Raw genomic sequence first — 20,281 nt, 5'->3', positions numbered from 1 at the left:
GGGGAGGTGTCCTCCGTGGGCCATGAATTGCCCATGAAGGAGGAACCCCCCCCCCTCCCCCCCAAGCCCTCATTTTCCAAGGTGTCCTCCCTGCACAGAGGAGGCCTCCCCAGCCGCTGGTAAGATCCCAGCGGCGGCGTGAAGAGGCCTTTATTTGGCCTCTGGGCGGGAAGGCTAACGTTGGCCTATCCCACTCCCTGGGAAGATCAGGTTCGGCAACGCCAGCGCCTGGTTCTGTGGTAGCTGCTGGTGCTCCGATTCTCCAGTGCCCCCCCCCCCCCCCCCACCGCGCCACTGAACCTGATTTGAGGCTGGGAGCAGAATCCAGTCCCTAATTACTTGCTGTACCTGCATGTAGAGGACACCCAGATTTCTCTGAACCTCAGCATTCTGTCGTCTTTCTCCATTTAAATAATCTTCTGCTTTTCTATTCTGACTGAAGTAGATAACCTCACATTTTCCCACGTTATTTTCCATCTGCCAAATTTTTGCCTACTCACTTAACCTATTTATATCCCTTTGCAATCTCTTTGTGTTCTCCTCACAACTTTCTTACCTATCTTTGTATCGTCACAAATCTGGTTACGATACACTCGGTCCCTTCATCCAAGTCATTGATTCTAAATAGTTGAGGCCCCAGCATTGATTCTTGCGGCACTCCACTAGTTACAATTTGCCAACCTGAAAATGCCCCATTTATCCCGACACACTCTTTCCTGTTAGTTAGCCAATCCTCTATCCATGCTATTATATTACCCACAACACCATGAGCTCTTATCTTGTGTCGTAATCTTTTATATGGCACCTTATCGAATGTCTGTATTCAGATAATTAAAGTCCCCTATTATAACTAATCCCTAATATAACTACTGTATCATTTTTTCTTGTACTCATCAGGACAATCGCATGAATACCAATGTAAGGGAAAGCAACAAATTTATACTTTGTTACGACCAGGCGAGAAAGGTATCTAGGGGTCTTTTACTGTCTTCACCTGGTCTTATTGTAACAGGATTTAATTTTTAAACACACTGTGTTTTGAGCTCCCCCCTTGGTGAATCCTTGTTCACCACTTTCCAATTATAAGGCAAAGAAATGAGTGCACCAGGTTTTCTCAGGTTTAAAGAAGAAAAGTGAAATTTATTAAACCTTAAACTTAAACTCTAATTCGGTTAGCGCCTACGGATATACGACGCGCCCCACGCTAGCATGCATACACGATATGCACATGCAAATAGAGACAGAAAAGAGAAGAAAAATAAAATGGAGAGGTTTGAGGCAATCTCTGAAGAGAGGTTTTTTATTGTGCTTCGAGCTCGCTGTAGGGTCCTTGATTGTAAGTCGTCTTGCTTTTCATTGGGGCCCAGTATTCTTCTTAAATCTTGCTCACTGTAGGAGACTTTTCTCTTTTGGGGTTCATATGTCTTCATTGGTTTCCAAAGCTGGTGAGAGCAGATAGGAGAGAGGTCTTTTCCAGTCCAGAGGCGAATAGCCTTCTGATTTCAAATTCCCTGTTGGAAGTTCAAATTCAAAAAAACTCTACAGTTAGTTCGTCATGTGACTAAACTGGCCTGACCACGTCTGTTTGTGTATTCGGCCATCTTAGTAGTTAACCTGGAATGCTTCAACATCTGGTAACCAAAAGAACATTGTGGATTAAATTGGAGCTGGGAATAGCTCCTTTGTCCTTTTGAAGTACTTGTCTGGTGATATGCTATGTTTCCCTCCAGCCAAAGTCTCCAAATGCTTTTTTAAAGTAAGTTCTTTCTTCATCATCAATAGTTTAAAATCAATGTTCATGGGATGAAATTAATTTTCCTTATTCTTGGCAGGTGGGGGGCTTGCCTGACATATATGAGAAGAGAGTGCTGATTGGTTGGCAAGTGGACTCTGATTGGTAGAGGCTTGCCTTGGAGAATGCACCAGTTTATGGTGTTCGCCACTAACAGGATGCTGTCGTCAAGCCAAAAAGAAGTTCTGTCTATCATGCAAATGAGTAATATATATGAATTTCAATGAGAGTGTGATGCAAGGCATATAGGCCTGGCAGATCAAACACGTCCCTTCCACTGTTCGCAACGGGCAAGGTACAGACCGTACCCAACCAGCCCGTGCTCACAAAACACAGTGTCCAACATTTGCTAAATAATCCTCAGTATGCTAAGAATTATGCTGACAATCAGTTTAAGATTGTCAGTAGCACTCGCAGTGTGGCGCATTTGTGCAAGCTGGAAGCTACATATATTTGTTATGGCCAGGTGAGGAAGGGGTCTCAGGATCCCCTTTTGCCCCTTCTCTGGTTTGACTGCCACAGTGTTTATCTTTTAACACAGTGATTTAGCTCACCACCTCAGTGAGCCCTTGCTCACTGTTCTTAGAGTACAATTACAAATGAACCAATCAGACAAGTTTTCTTGAGTTTAAACAAGAAAGATGTAAGTTTATTAACCTTATCACTCTAAACCGGTTAAAATTATTAAAATATGCAATGCATCCACACTCACATTCACACGAGAGGCACACACACACACAAAATGGATACAGAGGGGAAAAAAGAGTTGGGAGGTTGATGTAAAGTCTGTAATACATGGAATTCAGATACTGATTTTCAGTGTCATTTTGTTGAAATTAAAGTCTTGAAGTCCTTGCGGGGCCATGCACAATTTGGACTTGCTTCTCTGGTTCCGGAAGGCTGAAGGGAGGCTTTATCTGTCCTCTTGGTTGTTGCCTGTGAGGGTCTGTAGATTTGAGGTTTAGTTGCAGCCAAGGCCCTCCTGGGACTTTGCTGGAGAGGGAGAGAGAGAAAGAGAGGTGCTTCTTGGAGTTCAGTTACTGTCTGTTGTCTTTCTGAGGCACAGTTCACAAACTGAGTTACACAGGCAAGTATGTCATGTGACCACCTCTTTGTATGCAAACAGAAGTTTCTGGAAGGTTGTTTGAAATTCAAAGTTCTTCTCTCAAGCTGTGCAAACATACTTGGTGGGGGGGTGGTTTGGCTCTTTCAAAGTCAATGGATGTCGAGGCTTTTGACGACCACTATTGACAAAACTCATTCTAGGTAATTTTCCTGAACACCTTGTATCCAGGAATATTTAACACTCAGGCCTGCCCTTCTTTGATCCAGGTCTCTGTCATAGCCACAACATCATATTTCCACATAGCAATCTGCATCTGTAACTCACCAATCTTATTAACTACACTCCGTGCAGTCACATACATGTACATTAACCCTAATTTAGACATTATTACTTCCTCCCTTACTTTGCCCATCCTAATAACTTACTATTCCCTACTCTAGTGCTATCTCTCTCTCCCAGAATTCCACGCACCTTGTCAGTACTGTCCAGCACTCTTACCTTATGCACCTTATTCCTCTTTTCTACTTCTATATGCTGGTGTCCATCCCCCTGCCAATTGAGTTTAAACCCTCCCCAACCACACTAGTGAACCTCCCCGTGAGGGTATTGGTCCCAGTCCTGTTGAGATGCAACCTGTTCCTTTTGAATAGGTGGCTTTTGCCCCAGAACTGGTCCAAATGCCCCAAGAATCTGAAGCCCTCCCTCCTGCATCATATTTCCAGCCATGTACTGATCCTTGCTATCTTTCTATTTCTACTCTCGCTGGCATGTAGCATTTGGAGTAATCCAGAGATTACTACCCTCGAGGTCCTACTCTTTAACCTATGCCCTAGCTCCTGAAAATCTGACCATAGGACCTCAATGCCTGCCCTTGCTATGTCATTGGTACCAACATGCACCAGAACCTCTGGCTCACTCCCTTTTCCCTGCAGAATATCCTGCACGCTCTCAGTGATGTCCTTCACTGGCACCAGGGAGGCAACACACCATGCGGGACTCACTATAATGGTTAAAGAAATGCCTATCTGTTCCCCTGACTATGGAATCACCTATAACAACTGCATTTCTGTACTTTGCTGCTCCCTCCTGTACACTCCCATGCTCATTGGTGCCATGGTTTGGACTGCACTCTTTCAAGGTGTCATCATTCTCAGCAGTCTCCAATGCTGAGTCCCGCTTTGAGAATGGCGCACACCCTGAAGGCTCCTGCACTTCCTACCTCCTCCTACTCTTCCAGATGGCCAATCAACTACTCTCCTGAACCTCCTACTGCCTGTAGGGTGACCACCTCCTGTAATGTATGATCTAGGAAACTCTCCTGCTCCCTGATGCTCTGTAGTGATTCCAGCTGCCCCTCAAGCTCGGAAATCCTGAACTTGAGTTGAAGCAGCTGGAAACACTTCCTACACACGTGTCCCTCAGGACACATGAAGTTTCCATGGCGCAGGAATTTCAAGCAACAGGTCGCAGCTGCCCATCCATGATCGAAAACAAAAACCCTCTATTCCCTTTTTTAAGCCATGTATTTAGTACCCTATTTAAACAGTCCATTAGAATTACTTTCTCTAGTCTTGCTCTGAGTTTATACTTACTGTTATATTACCCTGATTGAAAAGTTTTTAATTTCCCAGCTCCTAATTTGAACCAATACCATCTCTGCTGGTCTCATCTCTCTAAAGGATAAATTATAAAATCCACCTTAGTTTATAGTTTTTATACTAATGAATCAATCAAATCTTTATTTTATATTTGACTAACTTGGATTAAATTAAAAGTTTACCTGAATACTCACCCCAGCTGCTTTCTGTTTCCCTCCACTCTCTGTTGATTGTGACGCCACTTTTCAATTTTTGATTTGCCTCCGAAACTCCTACGTCTCTTCCCTCTGGCCTCCGAGGTTTTGGCACGCTTTTTAAATCCTCTCCTCCTGCTGCTGCTGCTGTCCGAATCTCCAAGTTTTGAAATGACTTGAAATTTTAATTTTCGTACTCAATGTAAGAATATATGGTGCTAGATTCACATTTTCCTCCAACACCAATTCCTTACACTGCATTTTAAATTCCTGCTAATTTGATTGGCAGAAAATTTATGGGTAAATTGATGTCGACAATATGAACCTAATTTTGGGTATATCTCCCCAATTATGCACCCATCGGAAATTCCACCCCCAGGAGGCGGAACATGTTCAGCATATCTGAGTTACCAAGTTAAATTATTCTACCTTTTTAAAAGAAAAACATTTACTTTTATAGTTTAGGCTTTCCAGGTTTTTGTCTTTGGTTTTTCAAGTTTTGGTGTTTCACCAGCTTCGGTGTTTCACCAGCTTCAGTGGGGGGAATTTATGCTGTCCCCCGCGGTGGTTTTGGAGGTGAGGAGAGCATAAAATTGGGTGGGATGGTGGCGGGGGGGTTCCGCTAAAACTTAGTCCAGGGCGGGAAGGCCTGTGAATGGCCTTCCCGCCCCGCCGCCAATTGAGGCCCTTAACTGGGCAATTAACCCCCAATTAAGGGCCTCTTCCCACCACAATCGCAATTAGTCATTGGGCGAGCTGCCCTGTTGCTGCACGGGAAGCACAGCATGGAAAACTGTGCAGGCTGCTTCCTGGCTCCAGTGGGGGGCAGTGGGGGGGGGGGGGGGGGTCCCTCATTAAAAGGCACTTTGTGCCTGAACATGAGATCCGGCACCGGGAAGGGGGAGGGTCCCGCTGAGAGCCACCCCCCTGCTCTTGCTGTTGACATCCCTCCCCCTCTCACACATGAGACCCCTCTGCCCTGACCTACCAGCGACGCTCCTTGGCTTCTGGTAGGTGCTCCTCCAGCAGCAGCCACCACCTCTGCGGTGGTGCTGCAGCTACCACCCTCTGATTGGTCAGCAGCTCTCCAAGGGCAGGAATTCTGGCGATGGGGTCCTTGATCCTGTGGAAGGTCCGTCGCTGTCCACAAAAGTGTCTGATTGGCACTAGATTTAATGGGCTTTCCGGAGAAGAGGCGACGTGGGGATATTGGCATAGTTTTTCTGGACATCAAGATTCCTGCCGCCAGATTAAAATTCCCCGGGTATGTTTTTTTGGCAGTCGATGTTGGTATTTGAAAAAAAATGCTGTCATAAAGGCAGTCATGGTGTCAATAAGTGGAAAGAGTGAATGCGCAATTAGCCTGTCAAAAGAAAATATAAGCATGAAAGTTTTGGTCATGAATTTCTTGACAAAAGTTTAGGTGAGAATTAGTTATTAATTATTTTTGAAAAGCAGCCTGATGGGCTTATGCAGAGCTCCTGGTCAGAATGATAATTCTTTCATGTAATTTTGGTGTTTTTAAAATAAATATTGCAAAATTGTGTGTTCGGTGACATTTTATCAGATAACCCTGAAAACTGGGTATTTTAATTATAATGTCCAAGTAGGAATTTGTACAATGTTTTATCTTTATTTCAGGTTAACATGGAGAATGTTAGCAATGACACTGAGGAAGCCCAGGTCACAACATCTGAATTAATTCGATATGAATACCATGTTGTCTACTCCAGCAGTTACCAGGCACCTGTACTGTATTTCAGAGCTTGTTATTCAGGTATATTAAGCTCAACATAAATGGAATTTAAGCTTCAGTCAACTTAGTGTTTGACTGCCTCATGTTTTAATCTCTGTTTTTCCTGCCTTTAATGTACATGTCATGGCTGACACCTTGGACCCAAGGTTTTCTGCCTCTCTCCATTCCTGTTCTCGAGCTTTTAAACAGCCCTCCCCTCTCCCTGTCTTCCCTTTCAAATTCTCCTAGCTGGCCTTGCACCTTGGCTGCACTTTCTGCTGCTCCCCTGTTGAATTTTTTTCTTTCCAGTTTTCCCCGCATGACTTTCATCCCACTTGAATGGGCTTGCAGCCTACCACTGTTTGAAATTAAGACTCTGTCACTGTGGCACTCACCAGTGCCTCTTCCCTGTAGTACCCCATTTGCCTTATTCCCTTGTAATGTACATGCCCCTTGCTAATACACTCTCCTGCAGTAAATCTCTCTAACTTCCTTTCTATCTCTTTTTTTGCTGTCTACTTCCCCAAGTAAGTCGTTTCTTGTCTCTTCCCCTCTCATTCTACCTACCACTATGTTTCACACTGCTTTACACAATGCTTCCACTCAAAAACAATATACTCTCATCCACCATCTCATCCTGAAGGACCACCTCAACTTCATGGACCTGATTGGACCTTGGCTTACTAACATCATCATCCTCTACTCCACCTCCCTCAGCCTCCTGCATGCCTCCTTCCTCATCCTCTTTCATACCACCCATCTCGTCCTGTTCCATCCCGACCCCCTTATTCTCATACCCTCGTTCATGCATCAGAATCCATTTGACCCCATCATCAAATATGGTCTCAAGACCTCGGAGTTGATGAGTTTTTTTCAACTGGAATGGAAGAATATGCCACAAGGGTGAGATGAAGTAAGGTGGGAGGAGACTCGTGTGAAGCATAAACACCAGCATAGTATGTTCGGCTGAATGGCCTGTTTCTGTGCTGTAAATTTCAAGTAATTGTCCCAACCCTACAACTTCTCCCGTTCAATAGTCAGCTCTCAAATGACCAATCCAAAGATTATAAGTGCACTTGGGAAAATTTTGGTCTGACCACCTTGTGCTGTACTGTCAAAAACCATACTCTTCTTTTCTCTCCAAATTATGTCCCATCTCCAACCTTTTTCCGGCCAAAGATCTGCTTCATGTTGTTGCCTTGCAACTATGGCTCCACCTTTTCCCATTTGACTGTTCAAGCCCCTTCAGTCATTCTAGTCATGTTTCATCCAGCAATTCCCAAGATTCGCTGCTCCCAGGGACACATCAAGGAGGATCATGAGACGTATGCCTGTAATGCAGCTTCTGCAGCTATTACTCCCTATTGGGAGCATGAGATTGGCCCATATATTACATGTTAAACCATAAGGAAGAAGCTAAAATGGCTTGTGTTTGTATTCTAAATGCTGAAATTGAATTATTGTGTTAAATCGCTGAAAGATATGTATTTTTATTAAAAGTAAAGGTGTAAAAGAGGACCTCAGAGAATGTATTTTGTGCAGTATTACTCTCATGCAACCCTAATATTCCTCCACTTTTACTAAATTGTCAGACTGCTGATCTGACATCCAGTACTGGATGAACTGAAATTTCCTCCAATTAAATATTGGGAAGACTGAAGCCATTGTTTTCGGTCCTTGCTCAAACCTCTGTACCCTAGCTACCAATTCAATCCCTCTCCCTGGCAACAGTCTGAGATTAAATCAGTCTGTTCGCAACCTTGGTGCCACGTTTGACCGCGAGATGAGCTTCCAACCTCATATTTGCACCATCACTAAGGCTGCCTATTTCCACCTCTGTAACATTGCCCAACTTAGCCCCTATCTCAGCTTATCTGCTGCTGAAGTCCACATGGATGCCTTCGTTACCTTTAGACTTGACTATTCCAATGCACTCCAGGATGGTCTCCCACATTCTACCCTCCATAAACTTGGTGTCATCCAAAACTCTGCTGCTTGTGTCTTACCTCACACAAAGTCCTGTTCAGCTATTACTCCTGTGCTTGCTGACCTATATTGGCTTTCGGTCAAGCATTGTCTTGACTTTAAAATTCTCATATGGCCTCACCCCTCCCTATCTCTATAATCGCCTCCAGTCCTACAATCCTCTGAGGTATCTGCGCACCTCTAATTCTGGCCTCTTGAGCATCCCTAATTTTAATCGCTCCGCCATTGGTGGACCTATCTTCAGCTGCCCAGGCCCTAAGCTCCAGAAATCCCTCCCTATACCTCTCCTCCTGTCGACCTTGTTTTCCTCCTTTAAGACACTCCCTAAAACCTACCTCTTTGACCAAGCTTTTGGTTTTCTGACCGAATGTCTCTTTGTGTGGCTTGGTGCCCTATTTTGTGTCATCATGCTCCTGTGAAGTGCCTTGGGATGCTTTATTATATTAAAGGCGCAATATAAGTTGTTGCAATGTTGTAATTCACTATCCAGTGTATATGATAGAACTTTATATCTTTTTAAATCCTAGATGGCAAACCACTTGCATTAAAAGAAATTTGGGAAAATGTTCATAATTGTTACAAAGAACGTCTCTTTCAAGGACCCTGGGATACTATTACACAACAGGTAATCAGTCAATCAATCATACATTTGACAAAACTATTAAATGTTGAAATTACCTAATCACTTCTATACATCAATCAGTGGATTTGAGCAAAATGAATTATTGCTCAGTTCAGATTTGTCAGCAATCACTGTTCAGTTTAAGATCATGTTCTCTGATAGAGAAGCTTAACGTGGTATCGCATCTGCGCTTCCGTGGGACAGTAAAAAATCTTTCATTAAGATAGCTGGGATGAAATTCATTGATTCTGCTCTGCTGGTGAGGTGGAGTGGTCCCCAGATTGAAAAATTCCAATCCTGTCTCAAATTGAGAGGACAGGGTCATAAGGTTGTTTGGGAAGGGTGGCCCATGACTGTAACAGGACATCAGAGGTGCCTGCTCCAGTTTGCTAGATGGAAGTAGGTTGACCCTAGGCCCCTCCCAAGGGACAAAAAAGTGACAGCCATAACTCCAGCAGCATAAGGTAATGAATCCCCTTTGGAGTCAATTACCTTACTTCTGGCAGGGTCTGACACCCTTTCGAGGCCTTTCCAAGGTCCCAATCGGATTCCAATTTTTAAAATTAATTCTCCGGATGTGGCCATTTCTGGCAAGCCCAGCAGTTGTTGCCCATCACTAATTGCCTTTGAGAAGGTGGTGGTGAGCCTTCTTCAAAAACTACTTCAGTCCTTGTGGTAAAGCTGTTCCACAAGCTCCCAGATGGTGAGTGCTTCGACACCTTGTAAGAAAGACAGACTTAATTTGTATTTAATATAGCATCTTTCATGACGACAGGACCTTCTAAAGTGCTTCACAGCTAATGAAATACTTCAGAAGTGCAGTCATGGTTGTAATGTAGGGAAACTTGGGCATAAAAAGTGAATTTCCTGGGATATAGACTCATGGAACATAGAATGATTACAGCAAGAAGGAGGCCATTTGGCCCTTTGTGTCCATGCCAGCTCTCTGCAAGAGCAACTCACCGAGTCCCGCTTCCCTGCCTTTTCCCTGTAGCCCTGCACATTTTTTCTCTTCAGATGATTATCCAATTCTCTTTTGAAGGCCTTGTTTGAATCAGCCTCCACTACACTCTCAGGCAGTGAAGTGCTTGTTAATATCCTCAAAGAACTCTAATAAATTTGTCAAACAGGCTTTTCCTTTCACAAAACCATGTTGACTCTGCATTTCCCAATGATAGATGTTAAGCTAACTGGCCTATAGTTTCCTGCTTTCTGTCTACTTCCTTTCTTCAGTAGGGATGTTACATTCAATCGAGGCCTTCAACAGAGAATTGGAGAATTTTCTGAAGTAAAAAACCTCGCAGGGTGACAGGGAAAAGGCGGTGATGTGGGATAAGATGAGTTGCTGTTGCAGAGAGCCGGCAGGGTCAAATGGCCTCCTCCTGTGCTGTAACCATTCTATGACTCTAGAGGAAAGATTGGCAAATGGAATTTAACACAGACAAGTGCGAAGTGATGCATTTTGGGAAGTTAAACCAGGGCAGGACATATACAGTGAATGGCAGGACCCTGGGGAGTGTTGTTGAGCAGAGAGACCTTGGCGTGCAAGTACATAGTTCCCTGAAAGTGGCAATACAGGTAGACAGGGTGGTGAAGGAATGGTGTGGCATGCTTGCCTTCATCGGCCGAGGCATTGAGTACAAGAGTTGGGACGTCATGTTACAGTTGTACGTAATGTTGGTTAGGCCGCATTTGGAGTACTGTGTGCAGTTCTGGTCGTAGCACTACAGGAAAGATGTGATTAAGCTAGAGAGGGTGCAGAAAGGATTCACGAGGATGTTGCCTGGTTTGGAGGGCTTGAGTTATAAAGAGAGATTGGATCGGCTGGGTCTGTTTTCCCTGGAGCGAAGGAGGCTGAGAGGGGACATGATAGAGGTATATAAAATTATGGGAGGCATAGATAGGGCAGATAGCCAGAGTCTGCTTCCCATGGCAGGGGTGACTAAAACTAGAGGGCATAGATTTAAGGTGAGAGGGAGGAGGTTTAAAGGGGATCAAAGGGGTAAATTTTTCACACGAAGAATAGTGGGTATCTGGAATGAGCTGTCTGAGGAGGTGGTGGAGGCAGGAACCGTAGCGACATTTAAGAGGCATCTGGACAGGTACTTGAATGAGCAATGCATAGAGGGATATGGAATTAATGCAGGCAGGTGGGATTAGTATAGATAGGCATTATGGTCGGCATGGACGCGGTGGGCCGAAGGGCCTGTTTCTATGCTGTACGACTCTATGACTCTATTGCTGTCTAATTTGGATCACACTTCTATTTAAATCTTCCTTGTGTATCTCTCTCATTGAATTTTCTTTGCCTTCCTGTCTCATTCTTTCTGAGCTCCAAATCTACCATCTTTGATGCCCTTCCTCCTTCCTCACTGCGTAGGTTGGAAAGGCCCCCATTCTCCAATTTTTCTATGGGCAATTTTAGAGGAAATAAAGAGGCCTTGCTGCAGATATGTGCAACTCACATTCTTTTATTTATGCAGCTCATGTCTAATGTAAAATTGCATGTATTGTGGTATAAGCTCAATGTTATAAAATTCACACAAGACAGAGAAACTGGTCTGGGTTGCTACGGAGTGTTTATTGAAGCGAGTTTGCTGTTCTTGTTTGACCATTGAAGTTTAGTTTTTGGCATGACATTTCTCTACATTGTTGAGCATCTTGTGTACTGTTCTTTCCCTCTATATTTTTTTCCTTTTTATGGAAGCCTTTATTAGGATGCACACTCCTGGAGTTTTGACGAGAACAAGTTGCAGGCAACCAAGTTGCATGAATGCAGATTTCTTTGTTTATTCCTTTAGTGCTACATGTATTGGAAGAGTAACACCAATTCAATACTGCACACCTCTATGTCCAAATACACCAGAGTATGGTCTCTGCCATCAGTACCCAAGGGCTGGGTTTATAGACCTGTCATTCCTCTCTGGGTGTGTCAGAGGTCAGTAACACAGCTTCACGAAATACAGTGACCAAACTGTTTCACCTGCTGCAGGTTCATCTACAACGTGAAGATCACTAATATTCCATGCCAAGGATCTTTCCAGGCCACTGCAAGATACGCCTGTTGACAATTCGTAGCTGCACAGAGTAACTGCCTGACACCATGCTTGCCAGGAGAAACATCTTTATTACATTGCCAGTGGAAATGAGACACCATGTGGAAGGGACACAGAAATTTTACTGTCTGGCTGACTTCCCAAGAGTGAATGGTGTTCCAGATGGAACCCATATGACCATCAGGGCTCCAAATGTGAAGTTGAATGCATACATTCCAGGAAGTGTACCACTCTATAAATGTGCAGATTGTTTCAGAACACAGAGATCTCATCCTGTATATTAATGCCCATTGTCCCAGGAGCTGCTCAGTGCTTTCTTTATGCAGCAATTCCTGCAATTTTGAACTGCTCTCAAAAATGAATAGGGGTGTTTTCATTTGTGTTGTAGGCATGGTATTGTTGTTTTCCACTTGAAAATGCACAAATGTTCTAATTTTTGGGAAGACCTATCAAGAGCCTGGAAGCCAGAGTTCCTTCCTGAACTCCTTAAATAAATACAGGTCATTATCACCTGCTGCATAAATTTTTTTTTCTCACATTCCCCCTGCATCTCTTGCCAAAAACATCAACCTTTGTCTCTTAGTCCTTGTACCATTAGTTAATTGCAAAAGTTTTTCCTTGTCTCACTCATCTAAGCCTGCCATAATTTTGTACATCTCTATCAAATCTCCCTCAATCTTTTTTGTTCCAGGGAGAACAAACCCAGCTTCTCCAACCTAACCTTATAACTAAAACCTGCCATCCCTGGGATAATTCTAGTAAATCTCCTCTGCAACCTCTCTGTGGCCCTCACATCCATCCTAAACTGTGGTGACCAGAACTGAATGCAATACTATTGTTGGGGCTTAACGAAAGCTTTATAAATGTTCAGCATAACATCCCTGCTCTTGTACTCAGTGGGTCTATTTATAAAGCCCAAGATCCCATATGCTTTGCTAATCACTCTTTCAATATGTCCTGCCACCTTCAAAGATTGATGCACAAGCCCCCCTGCACACCCCCCCCCCCCCCCCCCCCCGCCACTCCGTTCCAGCACACTCTTTAAACCTGCGGCATTAAGTCTCTATTGCCTTACCCTGTCCCTTCTGCCAAAATGCAACACCTCACATTTGTCTGTATTAAATTCCATCTGCCACTTGTCTGCCCACTCCCCTAGACTATCTCTGTCCTGTTGCAGGCAGTTTGTATCATCCTCACTCTTTACCGCTCCTCCAAGTTTGGTATCAGCAGCAAATTTTGAGATTCTACTCTGTATTCCAAAATCAAAGTCATCTATATATAGTAAAAAAAAAGCAGTGGTCCCAGCACTGACCCTTGGGCAATGCCACTGTCTCCCATCCTCCAGTCTGAAAAACAGTCATTTACCACGACTCATTGTTTTCTGTCCTCAAGTCAATTTTGTTTTATCCAAGCTGACACTGACCCTCCTATTCCAGAAGCCTCAATTTTTTTTAACCAGCTTATGTTGTACTTGTCGAACACTTCCTTAAAATCCAAATGGACAACATTTGCCACATTCCTTTCATCAACCTTCGCTGTTACTTCTAAAAATTCAATTAGATTTGTCAAGCATGATCTGCCTTTTACAAATCTATGCTGGCTATCCTTAATTAACTCGAACCTCTCCAAGTGCATGTTGATTTTTTTTCCCCTTGATTATTGTTTCTATAGCCTTACCCACCACTGATGTTAAACTAACTGGCCTGCAGTTGCTCGGGCTGTCCTTACACCATTTCTTGAATAAGGGTGTCACATTTGCTACACTCCAATCCTGTGGCGCCTCTCCCATATCTAGGGAAGATTGGAAGATTATGGCAAGCCCTTCCGCTATCTCCAACCCCACTTCCTTTCCCAACCTGGGATGCAAGCCATCTGGACCAGGTGACTAAGCTACCCAAAGCATAGCCAGCCTTTTTAGTACCTCCTCAGTCTCAATTTTTACCCTATCCATTGCCTCTACTGTCTCCGCTTCTATGATATTTTGTCAGCATCCTCTTCCTTTGTAAACACCAATACAAAGTTCTTGTTAAGTATTCTAGCCTTGCCCTGTACCTCGAAGCATATATTACCATCTTTATCCCTAATAGGCCTCACTCCACTTCTTACTACTCGCTTACTATTTACCTACCGGTAGAAGATTTTTGGTTCCCTTTTATGTTGACTGCCATTCTATCCTCATATTCTCTCTTTGCCAGTCTTATTTTCCTCTTCACCTCAGCTCTCAAGTTAATGTATTTGGCCTAGTTCTCACTTGAAAAATTCATCTCACATGCATCATACACCCTTTTTTTTGTTTCATCATAATCTTTATCTCCAACATCATCCTGTTTTCGGTTCCCTTACCTTTCACCCTTATTGGAATGTACCTGAAGCATCTCTTCCTTAAAGATAGCCCATTGTTCCGCTACAGTTTTTTTCTCAGTCTTTGGCTCCATTTTATCCTGGCTAGATCCCTTCTCAACACATTGAAATGAACCCTCTTCCAATCTACCTAATATTGTTCCTTGCTGTTCTGCATTACAAGTCTAAGCCTTATGATACAGTCTTCACTCTTACCAAGTGCTCCCCCACAGACACTTTGTCCACTTGGCCAACCCAGCACCAGATCCAGCAATGCCTCCTTTCTAAGAAGAAGGGTCACTGACCCGAAACGTTAACTCTGCTTCTCTTTCCACAGATGCTGCCAGACCTGCTGAGTGAATCCAGCATTTCTTGTTTTTGTTTCAGATTTCCAGCATCCGCAGTATTTTGCTTTTATTTTAATGCCTCCTTTCTAGTTGGACCAAGAACATACTGGTCAAGGAAGTTCTCCTGAACACATTTCAGAAATTCCTCCCCCTCCTTTCCCTTTACTCTAACATTATCCCAATTGATATTTGGGATTCATGTCATTCACACTGCTTTTTCTGGAAGGAACTTATGGATGCAATTTCTGGGAATTGCTTATAGGTTTTCCAAACTAATGGATCGGAGTTTCCACTAGATAACGCTTTTTGTTTAGCACAATTCACTCAAAATTGTTGGAACCATGCAAAAGGTCACACAATTTCAAGTGCAAGTTACATCCAGCACAATTCAAGTTTTGCAATCACTGGAATCTGGCCCCACCCACAAAGCTGGTTACAACCCCAGACCAAATTAATTACCATTGTGAGTTTCCACTAATTGCACTCATTTGTGGGCCTTTGAGGAGCTTCTTAAAATTATGCTGTTGTTTTGTTAGGTTTTGCAAGAGCAATAATAGGCACCTAATAAAAGCTTTTATATTGTTTAATTTACTAAGAAGCGACTAATTAGTGAATGGTTCTGTCCAGTTTTTTGAAGTCATTTACAGTTATTTAAACTTGTGTTGCTCCTGACTGGTGGACTAGACATTCTGGGCCGGATTTTTAAAGCCCACTGTGGACGGATGCGAGCGTGATTTGAAGAACGCATTTTTGGAGGTCGGTCGCTTCCGAAACACAGTCATTTTTAAAGGGACACGGAAAAGGAGGAAACAGCGACCACACACGTCCCCAATTAAATGCTTGTTGAGCTAATTGTGGAGCTTATTAACAGGCTTGTCAGCAGCAGTTTGCAATTTTCAAAGCAAGGAAAGGAAATGGAAAACGCCACGTCTGGAACACGGCAGGGTGTACAAGTCGTGAACACTACAGGGAGCCTTGAGGGCTATTGGAAGGGCTGATTTACACAGTGCAGAGGCCCAAAAAAGCTCACCTGCTCCAAGAGTGCCAGAGTAGCCATTGCTGGAGCTATAAAACTTAATTTCCTCAGTGGTGAGTGGTAGGAATCCGGAGAGGGATGTGAACCCACTGGCATCAATTGGGCAACTGGGGTTGGCAGGGGAAGTCCTGGTGAAGGGAGGTCAGATGGGAATAGGCTACTCTGACATTGGACAGAGCAGCCACAGTAAGCTTCAGTGGATACAATCTTTTGGACAACAGGAGGCCAGATGAGCACAGTGGGAGGCTACAAGGAGAGGAAGGCACTACCCAAGACTTCAGGCCAAGAGTCAGCTACCTGCAAATGATTGAGTGATAGTGCTGTAGGAGGCTATGCCTATCCAGGCAAATGATCTTGGACCTTTGTGCTCTGATTCACAATGACCTGAGACCTCGCAGCCTCCATGGCAGTCCCTTGCCTTTAGCTGTCAAGGTCACCATCGCCCTGAATTTCTATGCAACTGGGTCTTTCAGGGACTAGCTGTGGATCTAGGTGATATCTTGCAGTTGGCAGCTCAACATGCCATCAGGCAGGTCATGGATGCCACATTCCAGAGGGGGGACGACTACATCCACTTTGACACAGATGGACCAGCGCAGGCACAGAGGGCTTTAGGCTTTGCTGCCATCAATGGATTCCCTCAAGTCCAGGAGGTCATCGATTGCACCCATGTAGCCATCAAGGCACCAAAAGACCAGCCAGTCAGATTCCTCAACAGAAAGCACTGCCACTCTATGAATATCCACCTGGTCTGTGAGCACAAGAAGCGAATCTTGCAGGTGTGTATTCGGTTCCTGGGCATCTGTCATGATGCTTTCACCTTGCAAGAGTCCCAGGTGGCAAACCTCTTCAGGCCCACATCCAGACTCCTTGGGTGGCTGCTGGGGATAAGGGTCATCCACTAAGGAGGTGGCGCCTGATGCCCGTTCAAAACCCAGACGAATAGAGAGAGGTGCTACAACCAGGGCCGCCATCTAATACGGACCTGCATTGAATAGCCCATTGGCCTCTTGAAGATTTGCTTCCATTACCTTGACCAGTCGGGGGGTAACCTCCAGTGTGGCCAGTCAGACTGTCCTGTATCATGGTCGTCTGCTGCACCTTGCACAACATGACACTGAAACGAAGCCTGGAGATGGGTGAAGAGGAGGATCTGAAACGCCACTCCATCCCAGAGGAGGAAGGGATCGCTCAAGAGGTCCAGGCAGCGGAGGACGCCTGTCAGCGTCGTCTCAGACCTCGGGGTGAACTGCAGGCTGACAGGGCAGCAAGGGCCACGCTGATTCAGCAGCTCTTCATCTGATTGCCCCTGAGCCCTTGCAGCTGAAGACCCCTGAACTCACCTTCCAGCATACAGAGCTAATTCACCATTATGACCCTTCACTATTGGCAGCCACAGCCATGACCATGATGGAAGGTTCCTAAACCAACATTGTCCACCATGATAAGGCATGGGCTTATAACATTCTCAAAGCCCCACGTCCCCACCGCCCACCCCACAACGCTCCGTCCCCCTTTTGAGAAGAGACATCAACAACATGCCGGTCAAGAGTAGTGAAGTAAAGAGGTTATATTGCGAGGCAAACAGACAGATGTAGACAATATCACCCTGGTGACCCATTAAATGAATTCAATGGTGTGTTACACTTCTATGGGGTGCTCCCCCTGTGGCAGATGAGGTGGAGGCAGCCTGCTCCCTACTCCTCTTCTCTTTGCCTCCAGCTGAGATGCCCATGACTTCTGTCCTCAGCTTGGAGGTACCTGTGGGGGCTCCTCCACTGGCTGTCATGACATGGAAGGAGATGCATCTGTCACAGGGCCCTGGCACACGGATGGCTCCTGAGTCAGAGGGGGCGAAGGGCCGAAGGATGATGCCAGTGCCCCCTGAGGGGTGGCCCATTCATCAGCCACTAGCATCATCCCAGTCCTTTCCTGGTGCTCGTGGATGCTGGATGCGGCCACTGACTGGGACGCAGCTGGCATCTACTCTGAGTACCTTTGCGCCAAAAGCAACACTGAGCGGTCAGTGCTATAGAAAGTTTCACTCCTTCTGTCCCTATCAGCACACTGCTCCTGCACCCACTCAGAATGGTGCTGCATATGGCTGTCCAGGAGATTGCCCAATCTCAATGGAGGAGCTCATGTGATCAAATCCCTGAGTCAAAGAGAGCATATGCATTGCATGGACTCCTCCATTGCCTGCCCATGGCACCTCAAGGCCTCAGGGAGCTCTGACAAACAGGAATTTATCTGCCTCTGGTTCTCGAGGAAGGCCCTCCTTGTTTGTGACACCCGAGGCCCAGCATCTTCACCCAGTGAAGCATCATTGTGAAATAAAAACAAAGTGCTGAAAATACTCAGCAGGTCAGGTAGCATCTGTGGAGAGAGAAATAGAGTTAATGTTTCAGGTCTGTGGCCTTGCATCAGAACATCATTGTCTCTGTTCTCTGTCCCTCTGTGGGGTGCTGCCCACAGATGACTCTCCCTCACGTCCCTCCTCCTCCTCGCGCAAACTGTGAGGTTCACCCAGTGCTTCCCTTTCTACTCTCATCTGTGGCCCAACCGAGGTGAGTGTGTCTGCACTGGTGGAAGTTGCTGAGGTATGATGTAATGGTGCAGATTCCATGGACTGCCCCCCCCCCCCCCCACCAAGGATGGCAGTGCCAATTCAGCACTGCAAATAGCCCTGTGGGAGAGACAAGAAAATGGCAATGAGAACTGGTCCTACGCAACAAATGTCCCAGCATAACCATACCCTCAGATGACAGAAGTCTAAATCGATTTGCATGCATTGGGCAGGAGTCTCCTCCATGCCCTTCACCTCAAGCAAGAACTATCTAATGACCCTGGTGCTCATGGTCTCCCATCTCACCAGTCCCCACTGAATGCCTCGATGGCACCCTTGTGATCTCCAGTACCACCTCCTCCACTGCTGTCAGAGAGTAAGCTGGGCCAGTCCACCTCTAGTTCTGGCGATCTTCCACGTACTATGGGCTGTCTTCTGCAGGATGAGGGGAGAATGATTCATGGGTAGGCTGCCCCCCTTCATCTCTTCCAGCATGACACACATGTGAGCTGATGTTTCCCTCTGTAATTACCCTATCTGAATAAAGCCCAATATGTGAAGGTGGCTACATCTCAGTGTTCGAGACTGTTTACTAATTCTAACAATGTGGGGGAGAACTGCGGACATTCTGTGAGATCAGCTCTTGTGTATTCTGTTCCTTACAGAGTTGATGAGCAATGAACCAGCTGCCGCTGGTCGCTCACCTTACCAGACCACAAGAAGTCATTGAACCTTTTTCTACACTGGACCCAGGTCCTTCTCATGAGTCCCTGGCTGCTGACCTCCGTGGTCCCCTCAATCCATGCCCTCTTGGTCTTGCTGGGCAGATTTCACCTCCCTGAAGTTGGGAAGAACAGCTTTCATCCCTGTGACACTGCATCAATCAGTGTTTCCAGGGAGGTATCAGTGAAATGGGGTGCTGCCCAAGAACACATGCCCATGCCCACACAGACCCTCCAATCTCCCTGGTGCTGCATCATGAAGACAACGGCAAACCTGGTCATGGCTGTCACTTGCCTTTTTAAATCGCCCTCAGTGACCTGTTCTCAAATCCAGGATGCTGAGGGTGCTGGACTTGCCCCTGGGCGAGTGATTTCTATTTGAAGATCATGTTGTGTCTTAGATGCTAATGTGGCGTGAGGTCAGGACCTGAAAATGTTCTGGGCGTCGGTTCCCACTCCCAGTCTTTGATTAAAATGCTTATTTTTTGTGATAAATCTATTTTCAGCTCTACCAATCAAATTGCACCAGGTTACCATTCTTACCTATATCAAGGAATATTTTTTCATGCAAAGTTATATTTTTTTTAAAGAAAATTACATTCAAAACTCTGCCCAATTGCACTGGTTCAATGCAGAGTTTACTTTAGGTATTATGCATATGAGTTTGAGCAGAAACTTGAGCAAAGAAAACGCTTCTTAAAACTAGTGCAACCATAAGCACAATTTCTGTCCTGATCGTTGATTGCACCCAAAACAGAAACTCTTGGCCTTATGCATTTTCTGCTGATGCATTGTCTGCTGCTCCACAATGTTGCTTCTTTCTGTTCCTGATGCTAAATACACCCTCGACAAGCAGCTGCACCACCTGATTTCCAGCTCCAGATCAGTGAGCCTTTAAGGAGCATGTTACGTGTTGGGAGCTTGCTGACCATATTATAATGAGGACTGACCATGAAAACCAATCAGCTCCCACTCTGACTCCTCCAGTTGGTTTCTGGGCATGTCCTGCCATCTACCCACCGTCCCCATGTACCCACAGCATACGGCCTGTCCACTGTTCATCACGTACTACTGTCCACTACACACGCCCTGTCTGCGATGTACCACACACCTATTACACACTTGTTAATTCCACACGCATGAAAATTGCCCACAATATGTTCATATAATGTAATTTCTGGGATGAATGTGAGTGACTTCCTTGCTCTTGGTTTTTTCCTC

General features: G+C 45.2%; 1 protein-coding gene across 9 annotated transcripts in view; it reads left to right on the top strand.

Moving 5' to 3' along the window:
* Window positions 1–20,281, top strand: part of atg10 (ATG10 autophagy related 10 homolog (S. cerevisiae)) — a 406,513-nt gene that overhangs the window by 231,313 nt on the left and 154,919 nt on the right. For all 9 annotated transcript variants that reach the window (XM_068029621.1, XM_068029620.1, XM_068029616.1 and 6 more), the window contains exons 4-5: window positions 6,292–6,427; window positions 8,899–8,996. In XM_068029621.1, the coding sequence (XP_067885722.1) occupies window positions 6,292–6,427; window positions 8,899–8,996 (234 nt within the window). The remainder of the gene's footprint in view (window positions 1–6,291; window positions 6,428–8,898; window positions 8,997–20,281) is intronic.

Source organism: Heterodontus francisci, chromosome 4 (genome assembly GCF_036365525.1).
Source record: "Heterodontus francisci isolate sHetFra1 chromosome 4, sHetFra1.hap1, whole genome shotgun sequence".
NCBI lineage: Eukaryota > Metazoa > Chordata > Chondrichthyes > Heterodontiformes > Heterodontidae > Heterodontus > Heterodontus francisci.
The sequence above is the reverse complement of the archived record's forward strand: the minus strand, read 5'-3'. Positions and strand labels throughout refer to the sequence as shown.